This window comes from Aulostomus chinensis, chromosome 23, assembly GCF_037954235.1.
Source record: "Aulostomus chinensis isolate RoL2024-O1b breed Wild chromosome 23, RoL_Achi_v1.0, whole genome shotgun sequence".
Lineage (NCBI taxonomy): Eukaryota > Metazoa > Chordata > Actinopteri > Syngnathiformes > Aulostomidae > Aulostomus > Aulostomus chinensis.
Window position 1 is genome coordinate 13,086,606 of NC_141342.1, and position 14,728 is coordinate 13,101,333.

A 14,728-nucleotide genomic window follows, 5' to 3' on the forward strand; every position below is an offset into this window, starting at 1 on the left:
CTAAAAGGACTTTTATTCCCACATATTTTGAAAAACTACCACAAAGAGTTTAGGGAGACTTCCAAAAGGTCATATGACCATCCACACTGTCTGTAATCACATAGAAAACAACATGCAAATGAAATGCCAAATAAATCAAACTAAAATATTATTTACTTTTCAAAAGAACTTCAAATTTTCTGCAATTTTATTGTTTCACAGCAAGGTGAAGCAATCATATGATTGGGTGGGTGATTAAAGATTTCCTCAAGTCTAACACAACACCAGATGGATTTCTTGATTTGCACACATTGCTGCTGCAGAGAGGAGAATGAATCAACGATATCACCTGCTGCAGTCATTAGCCGGAATAAAAAACTGCAGGTTGTTGGCCCCTCGTGATATGATTGTTTCCCACCGTGACATGGTTGTTTACTCCCCACACACACTGTCAGCAGATACGAGCTGCAAATAAATGGCTTGTTTGAAACATATTTAAACTATTCATGTCACTTTATATTTAAGTTGAATGTTTTATGTAACGAGACAGTGTTCATGGTGTTTTACCTCAAATGTAGGTGGTGTGTGTGTGTGTGTGTGTGTGTGTGCGTGTGCGGGGGCTCATCTTTTCAAAGCCACCATGAATCATAGAAAACAAAACACTGATATTCAAAGCCAAAACAGAAGTTGCAAATTTTTTTCTTACTTTGAGTCTGAAATTCATGATTGAAATAAAGAACAAAGGGTGTTATTTAGCAGTCTCGAAAGAATAGTACAGTGATGAACACCGAGAAAACAAACACAGCTGACCTTCATCACGTACCCCAACCCACCAACTGAAGACATTTGTGAGAAAGAAAGGATGAATTATTCATAATTGTCGTAAAATTAAAGCATTGTCTTCGTGCTCATCACATCTATCATATAAGACGATATTGCTGTGGTGTCCAACTTACCAACTCGATTCCAATTACAGACACTGAATTAGATTCCTAGTCCAGTGAGTATGGGTGGGCAGCATATAGTATTTCACTTTAAGATTGCATAACTTCAATAGAACATCTCCTGATAATCCCGCAGCAGTAAAAAGCAGTAATTTATATGATGGATAAATGTATTTCCTCATCATCTTTTCCAAATATTGCTTTAGATTGAGCTGGAGGTAGTTCTCTTTGAGCTTTTTAGAGATATTACCTTTCATTTAAGCTTGTGGTTTATGTGTTGCTATGACAGTGTTTCTCAAATGGGTACTTCAGAGCTACATGCAGATATCAGCCTTGCATAATTTCCAAATCTGCAGTTGAGAAAGCTGCTAAGTGCTCTTGAAATTTGAGTCCAACTCATCAAAAAAATGTGTAACTGCAATGTTATAATGTGACTGCAAGATGACCAAAAAAGGGCACATGTAAGGATACAGGCGTAATAAATTAGATACTGATGGCACAGTACTGTATTGTTGCTTTTTTTTGGAGGGGGGGGGGGGTTGTTATTCATGACTTACTTGAATGAAATGTTAAGCTTTAAAATGGAAGTATATTATAGTAAAAAGTTTGAAAATCACTGGCGTAGAAGATGTACTGTACCAGTGCAGTGGGTGGAGGTGAAAAGTTTCCTGTGTAACTTGATGTGCATGTTTTGCTCAATCGTATTGTAGGAGACTGCACCTCGGCTTTAAATTAAAATACAGGGGGGACACACTAAGCATAGAAAAAGGAAGATAAGAGAGAGACAGGCACCGATACACACACACACACACACACACACACACACACACACACACACACACACACACACAGGCATGCATGCACACACACTCTCAGACTGCAGAAGCAACACAAGCCAGTGAGAGAGTGGCTTGCCTGTATGCGTATATGAGTGAGAAAAGACTCCCACGCTGACTATAGGGTTTATTGGTGCGGCAAAAGAAATGTGCACATACAAAGATGAGGAGGGGGTAAAAAAGGTCAGTAATTTAGTTTTAGTTGCAGGTGATTTTCTCGCTGTACTGTGTCGAGGAATGAAATTAGGGGTGAAGGTGAGAAAGTGATGAAAATAGGAAAAAAATTGAGGCAACTTGAAGAAAAGAGATATAAGCAAGTGAACTGGAGAAGTCAGATTGGAGTTGGATTGTTGCATTGCAGAGATAGAGGGTGCATTCGAGACAGAAGGTTACTGCTTTGTTGCCTCATAAAGACATACCTTTTGAGTGAAGACATCTTTTAAGAATGTTGGTTCTTGAATGACCTTTTTGGATTGCATGTAACATCAATATGCCCTTAATGTTAACTCAGCTTGGCAAATGTATTTATATAGCTGACAGTATCTTTTTAAACACACATGCACACACACACACACACACACACACACACACACACACACACATATATATATACAGTACATGAATAATAATACTGTGTATCCAATGTGCAAATATCTTGTGACAGGTGTTCATGAAGTTGTTTTTTTTTTTTTTTTTTTTTAAAGCAGACATCCAAGGATTGATCCTTGTGGATCCCCACATGTTGTTGGAAGACAATACGAGATAAAATTACCAATTCAGACAAAATTGTCACCTTCTAGGTAGGGCTTGAACTAGCTGAGGAGCATGTGAGTGAGACACAAACACTTTTAAAGTCTGATAAACACAAAGTAATGGGATAAACTGAGTGTAAAAAAGTAGCAGTTATATCGAATGAAAAAGGGCAGACTTGTGGTGGTGAGGCTGGTGCCTTCTGTTAGCTTTTAGCCCAAAACAACAATGTCATGTTGTCATATGATATTCTTTTGAGAATTTAGCTTCATTATTATTATTATTGTTATTGTTATTATTATGCATTCTTGAAATAGAATGTGTCTGCAAAGGCCATAAGGATTATTCTTAGTCATAAGGCAGTCCTTTAATATATAATCAACTTCAATGTAATCCTCTTCTTGACAAATGTTTTTATGCAAAGTCTTGCCTGCTGAAGTTTACTGATAACGTTCAACACACACACACACACACACACAGACACACACACACAGAAACACACTTTTTTTTAAGAAAAAAAAGAGTGAAGCAATTATTTGTAACACTGGCTGCTAATGTTCAAATTATAATTTTCTTCTGGGGACCTCAAAAAAAATTGTAAGGAAACCTTGGGCCTTGTATGCGTACGCACGCACACACACACACACACACACACACACACACACACTGCTCAACCTTCATTTCATCTGTTTTTATAGATGTATGCTTACTCAGATTTAAGGATTTATTTAAGCCAACATTTCAACTGCACTTGATCTCTTTCGAGGTTATTTGACTTACCTTGAACTTACCTTGAAAAAGACCAAATGTGGTTGACGCGTGGTGAATTAATCCTTGGAGCAAAGTCATCCTCCCCTGTTTTTCCTAGATACTACAGCCACAACCAGCATCTAAAATGTTGGTGTGCATTCACCTTACCCTTTTTGACCTTCAGCTGTTTTAATGCCATCAGAATGTTGATAGGACAGGTGGAGAATTTGGAGAGGGTGAAAGAAATGCCAGCAGGCAATTTGTCACCTTCTCTCTGCATGATTTAATTAGTCGAGAGAGATGATGTGGAAAAGGAGTCTGAGTTTGACTGTAGTCCATAGATACAGAACGATAGTTGGATCAAAGATTTGTGACAAAGAAAAAGAAGCCACTGTGCCCCCCCCTCCAAGTGAAAATGGAAACCACTGTCTCATTAGCTCTGGGAAAGTTTGACGAAAGCTACTGGTAGGAAAGGAAGTTTGAATCTTGCAATAGGGGACAAATGAAAAAAGAACTGCGTTCTGAGAGTGAGGAGGGCAGTAAAAAGAGATCAGATGCCGAAGGACTGTGAGCGTCACCTTGTCAAAGCCGTACATCAAAATTTTTAATTTTAGTGCGAAACCTTCAGACAGTTGCAATATCGTGAAGAAAGAAATGGAAAGGGGAAGGAAAAAAAGAGAGGGAGAAGGACAGGAAGTAAGGACATTTTTGCTGTGTCCTACATAAGAGTATAGCGTGTAAAATGGCTCCTATTTTTGAGTGGAAAGTCAAATGAAACATTCACTTGTGGCAATTAAAACTTGAACGATGAGTCTTTTCCCTTCATCCCTCCTGCTCTCAAACGCACATTCAACTGCAACATTCCATGTTTTTATATTCTTGAAGCTTTGTCACCGAGAATTAGAAAAGGTGAAAAATGTAGCGCTTGTGTACGTTCACATGGGCGTCTTTCACACACCTCAATTGACAGGAAGTTTACATTTTATTGACTGTGTTTTGATTCAGAGGCACCCTGATGAATCAAAATAGCTGTTTAGTCCTACTTTTCTGTTGAATGCATGTTTGTTGGTCACTGTGTTTTTTGTTGTCTTTTCATGTGTAACCTCTAGGCTACAGACCCAGATCTTGGGGAGAGCGGTCAGGTTCATTATCGGCTCGTTAACCACCAAAAACTCTTCTCCATTAATGCAACCGGAGCCATCAGAACCACAGTGCCACTAGACAGAGAGGTCAGATGAAGTTACTTGTTTAATTTGCACACCGACAGACCATGTTATCCTTTTATTATTGTAGCTGCTCCATCTGACCTTGAATATTTGTAATCCTGAAGGTGAAAGGACACTATTTTCTGATTGTGGAAGCCTGGGACGGCGCAGTGGACCCGCGACGATCCCGACTTACGCTGTCTGTCACAGTGATGGATGTAGATGACAACAGCCCAGTATTCACCCAACAAACATACAATGTCAATATACCAGAGAATACTCCCAAAGATACTGTTATATTACAGCTGGAGGTGAGTGGCATCTTGAAATGACAACAATATTTGTTATACCTTAACCTGAATGATTGCTATTCATAAATAATCACTTGATAATTATTCTTAACAATATTCTAAATGCCATTCTGCCATTTTATTGCGTTATGCTTCATGTGTGAGCAGTGATTACATTATGAGGTGATAAATCAAATACTGTTGCGTGAAATAAAGGCAATTCATCCATAAATCAATATCCCAAATACATTGCATCTGCCTCTGCCCGCATACTTAAAATTTTTATAACCTTATTATGTAATAAATGAATGCACTCCAGTACAAAATGCCCCGAAAATTCAAAAACGATAATCAAATTTGACTTAATTTACCTTCACCTTTTATGGAAATTTTCCAGACAGCACTAGAAGTCCAGAATTTGAATTTGATGTCACTTGGTGAGACCCTCCCTGTGAGCTGTGGGGGAATGTGAGATGAAGAAAGAAGCTTTTCCTTGGAGCTACACAGTAAAATACATTTGCTACAGAAGGAAATAAAGATATGGACCCCCAGCTGGACTATAAATGTTATTACCACATGCGTATCCTACTCTCCAGCTCACCCCAGACCTAATGAAAATACTACAGGTTCTTAATAGCACCAGCAGATGTAGTTGCTCATCCGTCTGGCAAAATTATGAAGCAATGATATGACTTTTTATTTTTTCTCACTGGCGGACCCTCTTTTCCCTCTTCTCTGTAGGCAATAGACGCTGACCTTGACTCCAACCTCACATATCGAATCAGAAGTGAAGGCTCCAACCAGATTTTTCAGCCATTCCACATTGACCCGGTCACAGGAGAGTTGTCAGTTCGGAAAGTTCTGGACTATGAGGAGCTGAGTGACTCAGAGGCCACGTACACTTTTACTGTAGAGGCGCTGGACAAAAAGGGAGGCATGCCTCCTGGACTAGCATCTGTCACTGTCACGGTCTTGGTAAGTTGTGTTGCTTTTATGTCTTATCATCAAGTTTATTTTCTTTAGTAATTTATATGTTTTGGTTAAAGCAGTAATTTGAAGATGCTAAAATCTGCAAGGCAGTTATTTGTCTGGAAGTTTGGATTCCCTTTGACTGAGATTCAAGGGGTCCGAGCTTGCATTTTTTTAAAGTACGCTAATTACATCTGGAAAGGCGTTGATGCTGTCACAGCTGTTTGCTTGTCCATTTGCAGGATTAGCAAAAAATCAAAATTATGAGGTTGATTCTCACTAAACTTGCTGGACAGGTGTAGCATGTGCTGAGGAAGAACCCATCACATTTTGGGGGGGGGGGTGTCTGTTCAGCAGAGCAAACCAAAAAAAAAACAACCGAAAAAAACCCCAGCCAGATCAGTTCTGGATCATTTCCAAAAGCTATTAGTTTATTCCTCATCCTACCAAATATGATGCAACTGTTTCAGGTTGAATCCTTGGTGGAGGTAAAACAGATACAGTGCATTTATTTTTAGAAAATCTCTGGCTTTAGACTTGCAGCAATAACTTGCCAAATTCTGCCCTTTTCATAACATCTTTTGGATACACATCGTTTTTCTTCTACTATAACGCAAGCTTTAAAACTCCAGCCTGTGAGAAAATAGAGAAACCGTCTTTCTCTGTGGGGTTCTTCGTTCAGATATGCTGTTGCCGGCTAGTATTTCCTACACCTGTTAAGATTTTTAGGGAAGAAAATCAAAAAGCTTTGGTATACCATTTATTCTACTCACGCTGCGTTTATTTTACCCACAGATACTTTGATATATTTTTTTCCAAGTGCAAGCCAAAATAAAACAATACTCCAAAGGAACTATTTTAAATGGTTGAAGAAGGTAAAAGACAGCAACAGCATTATTAGAATATAAGATGCCAAACATTAGACTGTAGACTGTAAGATGGCAGGCAGCATATGATAGAAGCAGTCTGGATTAGTATATGTTTACACTACTAATGCGTCTGTTGTGTTTGTGTTTATCTCTCTCCAGGATATGAATGACTTCTCTCCGGTATTCAGCCAGTCAGTGTACCGTGGCATGGTTGCCCCTAATGCTATCAAGGGAACTGTTGTAACCACAGTGATGGCCAAGGACTCTGACCCTGTGGTGAGCATTTCCAGCTGCTGCTATTCAATCAAACTGTTTTTCATGCTCTGTTTCTCAAATTGTATATGGGAATGATGGAAGATAATGATGCTTATCTTCCACAGCTTCTGGGTATGTGTGCCTCAAATGTGTTTGCACTTTTCTTTTTTCTTTTGTTTCTGTGGGAGCCATTTTCTTACCCTGTGGTCGTATTTATTGACACCTCAGTTGGGCTTTTAACACTGAACATCTTTGTAATATGAGGGTTTTTTTATACTTTTTGTTGTAAAATGAGTGTTAGCACTTTACAAGGCTCCACTGTGAGCTGTTAGATAGTTTTTTTTGGAGGGGGGTTTGGAGTTAACCTGAGGTTTAAAAGGTTGTAAAATGTTCATGCTAGTTGGGTCTAAGTGCGGTGCGAGAGCCGCTTGAGAGGATTTGCTGAGTCACGCAGCCTTCGGTTTAAATGCAGGTTTAAAATGCAATGATTCTCCTCGAGAACAGGAAACAAGTAAATGGGGAAAGTTGCACTTTTACTGTATAATAAATCTCCCGAATAAATATTCATGAAAAAAAGGCCAAAAACACAAAAGTATCCTGCTCAAGAAGCCATGCTGATATTTTTATTCTCCTACCTTTGTGTGAAATCTTCCACCCAGGCGATGTTACCCCATAAGCCCCTTTAAAAGCCTCCTGTTGCTTTGACTAATGTGTTGCTGTCTTCCTACATCAGCAGCTTTGATTCAGACAGGAGTTTCAGCATCAAGCTGTGCTCTCTTGGGTCAAAACGTAACAATATTCTGTAAGGCTATATGCTATAAAAGACACTCCCAGAGCTCAGGAAGGTACTAAATAGCAGTGTAATAGCCCTTGATAGATTCTGGAGTATAAATGTCACTGCTAGCCTTCAGACACAAAATTTACTTATAAAGATTAGCTGTCTCATCACGCATGAATGAAAGCCTACAATGAAACAAACAATGTTGCGTTTTTTTATTAAAATGTGTAAGAAATGAACGTTTGTTATTCGTGAAAAATATTCAGAGAAAATGAGCAGTATACCTTTTTCAACTAAATTCATATTTAAACCTGTTTCTGTTGAACGCCATTTCGAAACAACTTGTTCAACCTTGCAATTTGATGTTATACTCAACCTTTCAGCACTTTGCAATCAATAGTCGGGTTTCCCTCAAGGTATTTTGATGCTCATTTTGAAGCGTAAGAAAAGGTTGATGGATATGGAAAAATCTGGAAGAAAGAAAAATGTAAAGGCGTAAAATTATTCCTTGCTAATACTAGCTGGCATGAAAGAACAATTACAACTTGCCCAACTCAAAGTAATTTATGAAGGACTCACAACATTTTTCACTCGTCAACGCCTAATTTGACGCCTAACTAGAAACATGACTTGATGAGAAAAAAATGTTTTATTTACAAATAATGTACTTGTCTTTTCTGGCAGCTTGGGTTACTTGAATCTCATTGATATGCAACGTGGTTTTATAGAAACGTACAGATTCATGGCTTAAATCACTGAAACTTGACAAAACAAATAGAGGCAATAAATTAATTGAATATTTGTTCATCCTGAGAAATAGTTCATGGTTAGCATCTCTGCCAATCCTTATTTAAAATAAGGGGATCTTGTGTATTTCTGACATTTTGATTAAAGTGAGTCTGATTCATTAATGTTAAACTGCAGTGTTTCAGAAACATTTAAGAGAAGTGTCATCCCGTAATGAAACATTCATGCCATGCTGTGATCCCGTTGTTAAAGTGTGTGTTCTCTCCATAGGGGACCCCAGCTGGTCTGTTGCGCTATAGAGTGGACCAGGAGGCTTATTCATACTCTGCAAGTATATTTGATGTAGAGGAGCAGACAGGAAATGTGGTTACCAGAGTAAACCTTAATGAGGAGCCCAACCTCAAATTCAGTGTAAGTACCCGCACATACGCAAACACACGCATCACAGTTGAACTCCAGCATATATCTGATCATGCGTCTTGTATTTAAACATACAGCCGTGTTGGGCTGAGAGTGTATCAGAATGGAACTGCAAGATGCAAGCACCACATGGTGTATTTTTAATCAAACTTTGGCAACAGTACTGCTATCAAATGTCCAAGAGACACCATTGTTTCTGGGGATTCATCTACTGCATCCTTGTTCTGCTGTAGATTTTGGATCTGCACTTTAGTGGGTGGAGGTTTGGGACAACATCACATGGATCAGTCATTAAAAAATTTATCTGATCACCGTTCTTTGTTTTGTTTTTTTTCTACTTGAAGCATTGGTGTACATAAAGTAAAAGAGAACTATAAATCCCAATCCACTTTACAAAGAAAACTGCAGTAGCTTATTAGTTTCAAAACTGTCTTTTCCCAGCAGTTCTCCCTCGTTGGGGCTTTGGGCAATGCTAATTGCATCTGTTCACTGGGCTTTAATTAACACAATAAGGATTCAGCGTCCTCTGAAGATGTCACTCAGGGGACTAATTCTACCTCGTTTGCTCCCAATAAATTTAACAAAATGATTCAATCCAGCACTGTTTACAGGTTGGGGAGGTATCATTTTTACAAGGACGGGGACACAATCTGACGACAGCAGTGACAAAGAGCATCATATTTAGGGTGACCAGGTGTTCTGTTTTATGTAGGAGTGCACTGCAATTCCGTCTCCTCTCCCAAGTCCCACGACAACGTCCCGCATATTCGTTGGCTCTAAAAGTCAAACCACTGCAGGACCTTCACTTTTCTAACATCTGACTTTTTTATCCAATAAAACGTAGGGAAGGCTGCGGGCTTTATTATATGTCAACCGAGCACACGTGAGCCAAGTGCAGGTGAACCTGCCACCATCTTTGCTTCCTGCGCTACACTCGGCGGGGAGAATTGTGAGAGTCACCAAGATACTACCTCAAAGAAAAAGGAAAATACAGCTTAAAACAAAGACTGGTTAATGATTTGTTATGGAGCGAAGGCAATTCTCATAGAGGTCTTTATAGGGTGGCAGACAAGAATATGTCATTATCTGAGACAGTGTTTGAAAATAGACATATCAAAGGATCAAGGTTAGATATTTGTCATAGCAAGAGAATTGCTCTTAGTGAGGTTCCCTTTACTAAAAAAATAGACCATTATGTATCTCGTGCATCCTGACGCTAACATACCTTTTTTTTAAAATCTATATTGCCAAATTCTATTCATCCTGATCATATTCTAAAAGCACCAAAGCTATTTTGGAGCTGGTTAGCATTCATGAATAGGAAGAAATCTGATAACTGAAAGAAATTCCTATGCACCGTATATCCCAGTGAAGCAAATAGAACATGCAATTATAAAGTCCCCGAATAAAGTTATAATGTTATTATGAAAAAGGATAATGCAAATTGTCCTTTGTAATTAGAGGAAGGAAACACAGTATTTCACTGTCTGGATATTTAAGTTTAGCTTTCATTAGGATTCCTTGGGGTCTGTTTACCAGTCTTTACCCCTCAATTAAATAAAGAAGCAGAGCTAAGCAGGAAATAATAAGCACACCATTGGGATACACACTCATCCTGCTCCATTTCCCATGCAAATGATATGCTTTTAGATAGTTGGTTTTTCAGTTTATTACTGGGCTGTCATGCTTTCGCTACATGAATTTATTTCCCTGTCTCTGCTGTCAGCACTGCAAAATGGTGTGACCTGATATCTTTGCAAGTATTAAAGGCCATAAATGGAGCGGCGCAGCAACACTTGTCAGCGTTGTTGCAAGCAATTTGGAATATTTAGTGAATGTACTGACTCGGTTTTTACCGCCATGCGTGTTTGGCAGCTGGTGGTGGTGGCCTACGATGACGGGGACCCTGTGAAGGAGAACAGCACTCTGGTAGAGATCACGGTTCTTCAGCCCTCGGTCATCCCCATCTTTACTCAGGAAGAATACAGGTACACACTCGCACAAAAATGAAGAATAAATTCTAAAATAAAATAAAACTATAATAAAAATACTCAGACAATGTATTATATTTGTTGAGAGGTGATTACTGATCAGAAATAGATGAAGTGTGGCCATTGCAGAAAACGTACTGACCATATGAATCATCAGAAACTTAATTTTGTGAAAAAGCTCAGGGATTCTGATTAAAATGCTTAATTGCACAGCTCAGGTGTTATCATCATTTCAACATGCTTGGGTGACTGACGTAATTCGGGTAACATCAAATTTTAGTGTCTGTTTTCTCTGCTTAAACTGTTATCAAACTTGCACTCGAGCAGGGAACTTGTGAACAGCATGAGTGATGTTTGCTCGCCAAACCCAGTTTTGATTGCAAGTCAAATAATGAGCTCTAATGTGTGACGGATTCTTAAGCAGAAGAAAAAAACTATGAACAGAAGAAGTTTTCACAGTCTAGACTTCCTCTCAAAACAAATTTGTACATCAGTTTTGTGAAGCAGCAGCATTTTTGCTATCTACTTAAGAAATTAACCAAGTTGCCTTTTGTAGGATGAATAACAAGTCAGTAATTCACACTTCATACTCCAAATCAAAAGGGGGCAGCACATTACCAGAAAGGTGGCTTGGAAGCAGACTGAACGAGTTTACTGTTGGTTTACAAAGTTAGTTGTGTGAACATTTTCAGTAGTAAATGACTTAAATGTAGCAGATTTAAGAAGTGAAACACACAGTACTTTGCCACATCTGAAGAAGAAACAGCTGACATGAGTGGCGCAAATGCTAAGCTAAAGGCTACGCGACACAAACTTCAAATTCTGAGCATTTTTTTTCTGAACTGAACAGTCTCTTCTCAACAAGACAGACAAGTGAGGGTAATCACAGCAACTCAGTGTTTGTTTGTTTTTTATATACTAAATCCCGCCCCCTCTTGATTTTGATTGGTTGTTGAGAGAGAGCATTGTCAATGGCGGGAAAAACGCTATAGATGTAAGTGTTCCTATGTGGATGTATTTTAAGTATATACAGCCAAGTTACACTAAATAATGCTGTTTAAGTGTAAGGTGTATTTTTCATTTGGTAATTTAATGCATCTTTTTTAATGTATTGGCCTTAATAATTAAATTAAACAAGTGCTTTGAATTGAAATGAAAAAAAAATGCATTGTGACTGGCGACCTGTCCAGGGTGAACTCCGCGCCTCGCCTGTAGCTGCTGGGATAGGCTCCAGCCCCCCGTGACCCTTAACAGGAATAAGTGGAAGACAATGGATGAATGAATGGAAAAATGCATTGTACTTTTATAAGCATTTCAAAATGCCTTAAGATTCTGGATGAATCTTAATGAGCGTTCCATCGGACCGGTAGGGAGCCAGATGACATTGTTTCATTTTTATTCTCTCTCTTTTGCTTTGGTTCTGGGTTTTTTTTGTTTTTGTTTTTTTTACCTTTTGATGTAATTCACTTTCATAATACTGACATGTCATCAATCACGTCGGTGTCCAATATTACGTTTAACACCTTATTGATGTTTTTTTTTTTTTCGCTCTGCATTTAGATTTGTTTTAAAAACACCTGCTTCATTTCATCCACACAACCATTAGCTCTAAGATGATGATCCGGTGTGGGTGTAATTGACATCTCAGTGTCGATACAGACATATTTCCCCTCTGTGTCAAGGTTTTTATTTCACATGCAGCGGAGTAAATCTCCTCTCTATTTTTAGGAAATTGGTTAGAGGCAAGAGAGAAAGAGATGTCAGCCAGTCATATAATGCTGCATTTATGAATATGTAAGATGGCTTCCAGCTAAATGAATGCATGTCTACCTATGTGAGGTTGCTCTTTTTTTCCCCCCAATGTGTTTGTGTATTTGTTATTTTGTTTTTGTTCGTTGTATTTGATGATAAACGCACCGTTCATATTAATTCATGCAAGCACACTTTTTTTGTGTTTGTGCGTTGTGAATGACCTTCTCTCGGTATGTTTTGCATGATTCTTCATGTCAGTGTGTGTGTGTGTGTGTGTGTGTGTGTGTGTGTGTGTACTAATTCCATGTTGTATTCGCAGAGTAGGGCTTTGAATTAATTATTCCAGCTTTATTGAATAAAAGCTAACCATTGTACCATTGAGGCTTACTAATGCAGCTTCATGAATTTGTATGGTTTTAACAGACCATCATCACGCAGTGGCCAAGGCTGAATTAGTAATATTGATTCATATCGCGAAGAGGGGAATGACAATGAAAGAGGTCATTTAAGATTTACTCCCTTCATCACTACAACAGATTATTTCTTGACTTCTCCTCGTTACTGAACTCCAAAAACATTCTTGATCTTTGAATGGGATTTTTATTCTTGATATTCATAATCATATTGGAAGGTTCTGATCTTGGTGGCTTAAATAGAAAGGCAATGCAGCAAATGAATTCCGTTAACGACGTTCCAGGTTTTTGAATATATTCTGACACGGAGACCAACGTTGTGACTAATTATCTACCTGATGACTGTACAAACAGTACGTTAGCATAAGGAAAGTACGGGCCACTATGTTTACTTGCATTAACAAACAGTGAATGATACATAGAAGTAAAAGACTTGATTGCCATTGCATGCAAAATGTTGCAAACTTTGTACATATCAGCAGAATATTTGAAGCCCCAGACAGGTTTTGTGCTGAGTATAACAACCCCAGAATAAACCTCCCTTCATCCTGCTGGAATTAGAACATGAGTTAGGATTACGAGTTTTTATTGAATCAGTTTGAGATGCCTGTTGATTATTTATGATTGTGGAGGTTTTAATTTGTCCTGCTGTTGAATAGTACCGGCTCATACTGGGATCGGTTTCCTAATATTTTGTCATTTTAATTCATATGAATGAGATGGACCAAATATTAGATACACCAGTCTGTATAAACCCAGTATTAACAGCATCACTGCTGGCAGCCTTTAAAATGACCATTGAAATAAATCAACTCCTCTCTCAAACAGATTGAATAAACAATAAACATTATAATCCTTATGAAGGGGGATTTACTGCATGGCTGTATAATACTCAATTCAGAACCTGTCAATGGTTTTAATGCTTTAGCTGATGGCTGTGCAACAAGTACATTTTTTAAATTTGGGTTGACATGATTAAAATATAGCAGGATTCCTCACATTTAAATTCTGTTCAGCTTTTTGTCTGTTGCTCTGACCAGGATGAGCACGAACTGAGAAGAAAAGAAGCATAGGGGGTAATAATATAGAGAATAATATAAACTGTCAAACCCCTATTACCTTCAGGGTATGCTCATGAAAAAAATAGCTCCAATTTCTGTAGTATTAAATAATGTTAATAAGGCAGGCAGGCTGCAGTGATGAATATGTTTCTTTAAAACGGGCACAGAACTGAAGACAGGTCATTCCACGGTAGAGGAGCCCTAACTGCAAACACTCAGCCCCTCTCTAAGCGAGTGGCAGCAGATTCCTGAAGGATGCACACTGGTTGGTATGAAAACAGAAGTTCAGTATATACACATTCCATCTCACACACACACGCACGCGCACACACACACATGCTCACAGCACTGACCAAAGATTGCAAACCAATGAAGCGTATCTTTGGCTCTCCAACCTGCTGTTTATGCATTTTCACTCTGTGGGTTTTAACAGTTAACAAGCTGAAGAGGAAGTCTGCTGAATGGCTGTAGCACCTCTATAGAAAGATTTCTCAGCTGTGCGCTCTCTCTCTCTCTCTCTCTCTCTCTCTCTCTCTCTTCCCCCCTCTTCTATCTCTCTGTTTCTCTCACTGTAGGGCCAATCTTGCACCTGCAGAATTAGTATGCAGTCAGTATCACATACACATGAATAGTTATCAGCACCCAGTGGCAATTATCAGCAAGGGATTAAGTGAACAGAAAGAAAATATTGCCTTTTCATAGATTAAACAACAAACACC

At 38.6% G+C, this 14,728-nt stretch overlaps 1 protein-coding gene across 1 annotated transcript in view; it reads left to right on the forward strand.

The window, feature by feature from the left end:
• The window catches only part of LOC147239653 (protocadherin-15-like), a 171,626-nt gene that overhangs the window by 100,602 nt on the left and 56,296 nt on the right, over nucleotides 1–14,728 (forward strand). Inside the window, exons 21-26 of the mRNA XM_086194725.1 lie at nucleotides 4,369–4,488; nucleotides 4,590–4,775; nucleotides 5,496–5,729; nucleotides 6,752–6,868; nucleotides 8,643–8,783; nucleotides 10,668–10,780. Of these exons, the coding sequence (XP_086050851.1) occupies nucleotides 4,369–4,488; nucleotides 4,590–4,775; nucleotides 5,496–5,729; nucleotides 6,752–6,868; nucleotides 8,643–8,783; nucleotides 10,668–10,780 (911 nt within the window). The remainder of the gene's footprint in view (nucleotides 1–4,368; nucleotides 4,489–4,589; nucleotides 4,776–5,495; nucleotides 5,730–6,751; nucleotides 6,869–8,642; nucleotides 8,784–10,667; nucleotides 10,781–14,728) is intronic.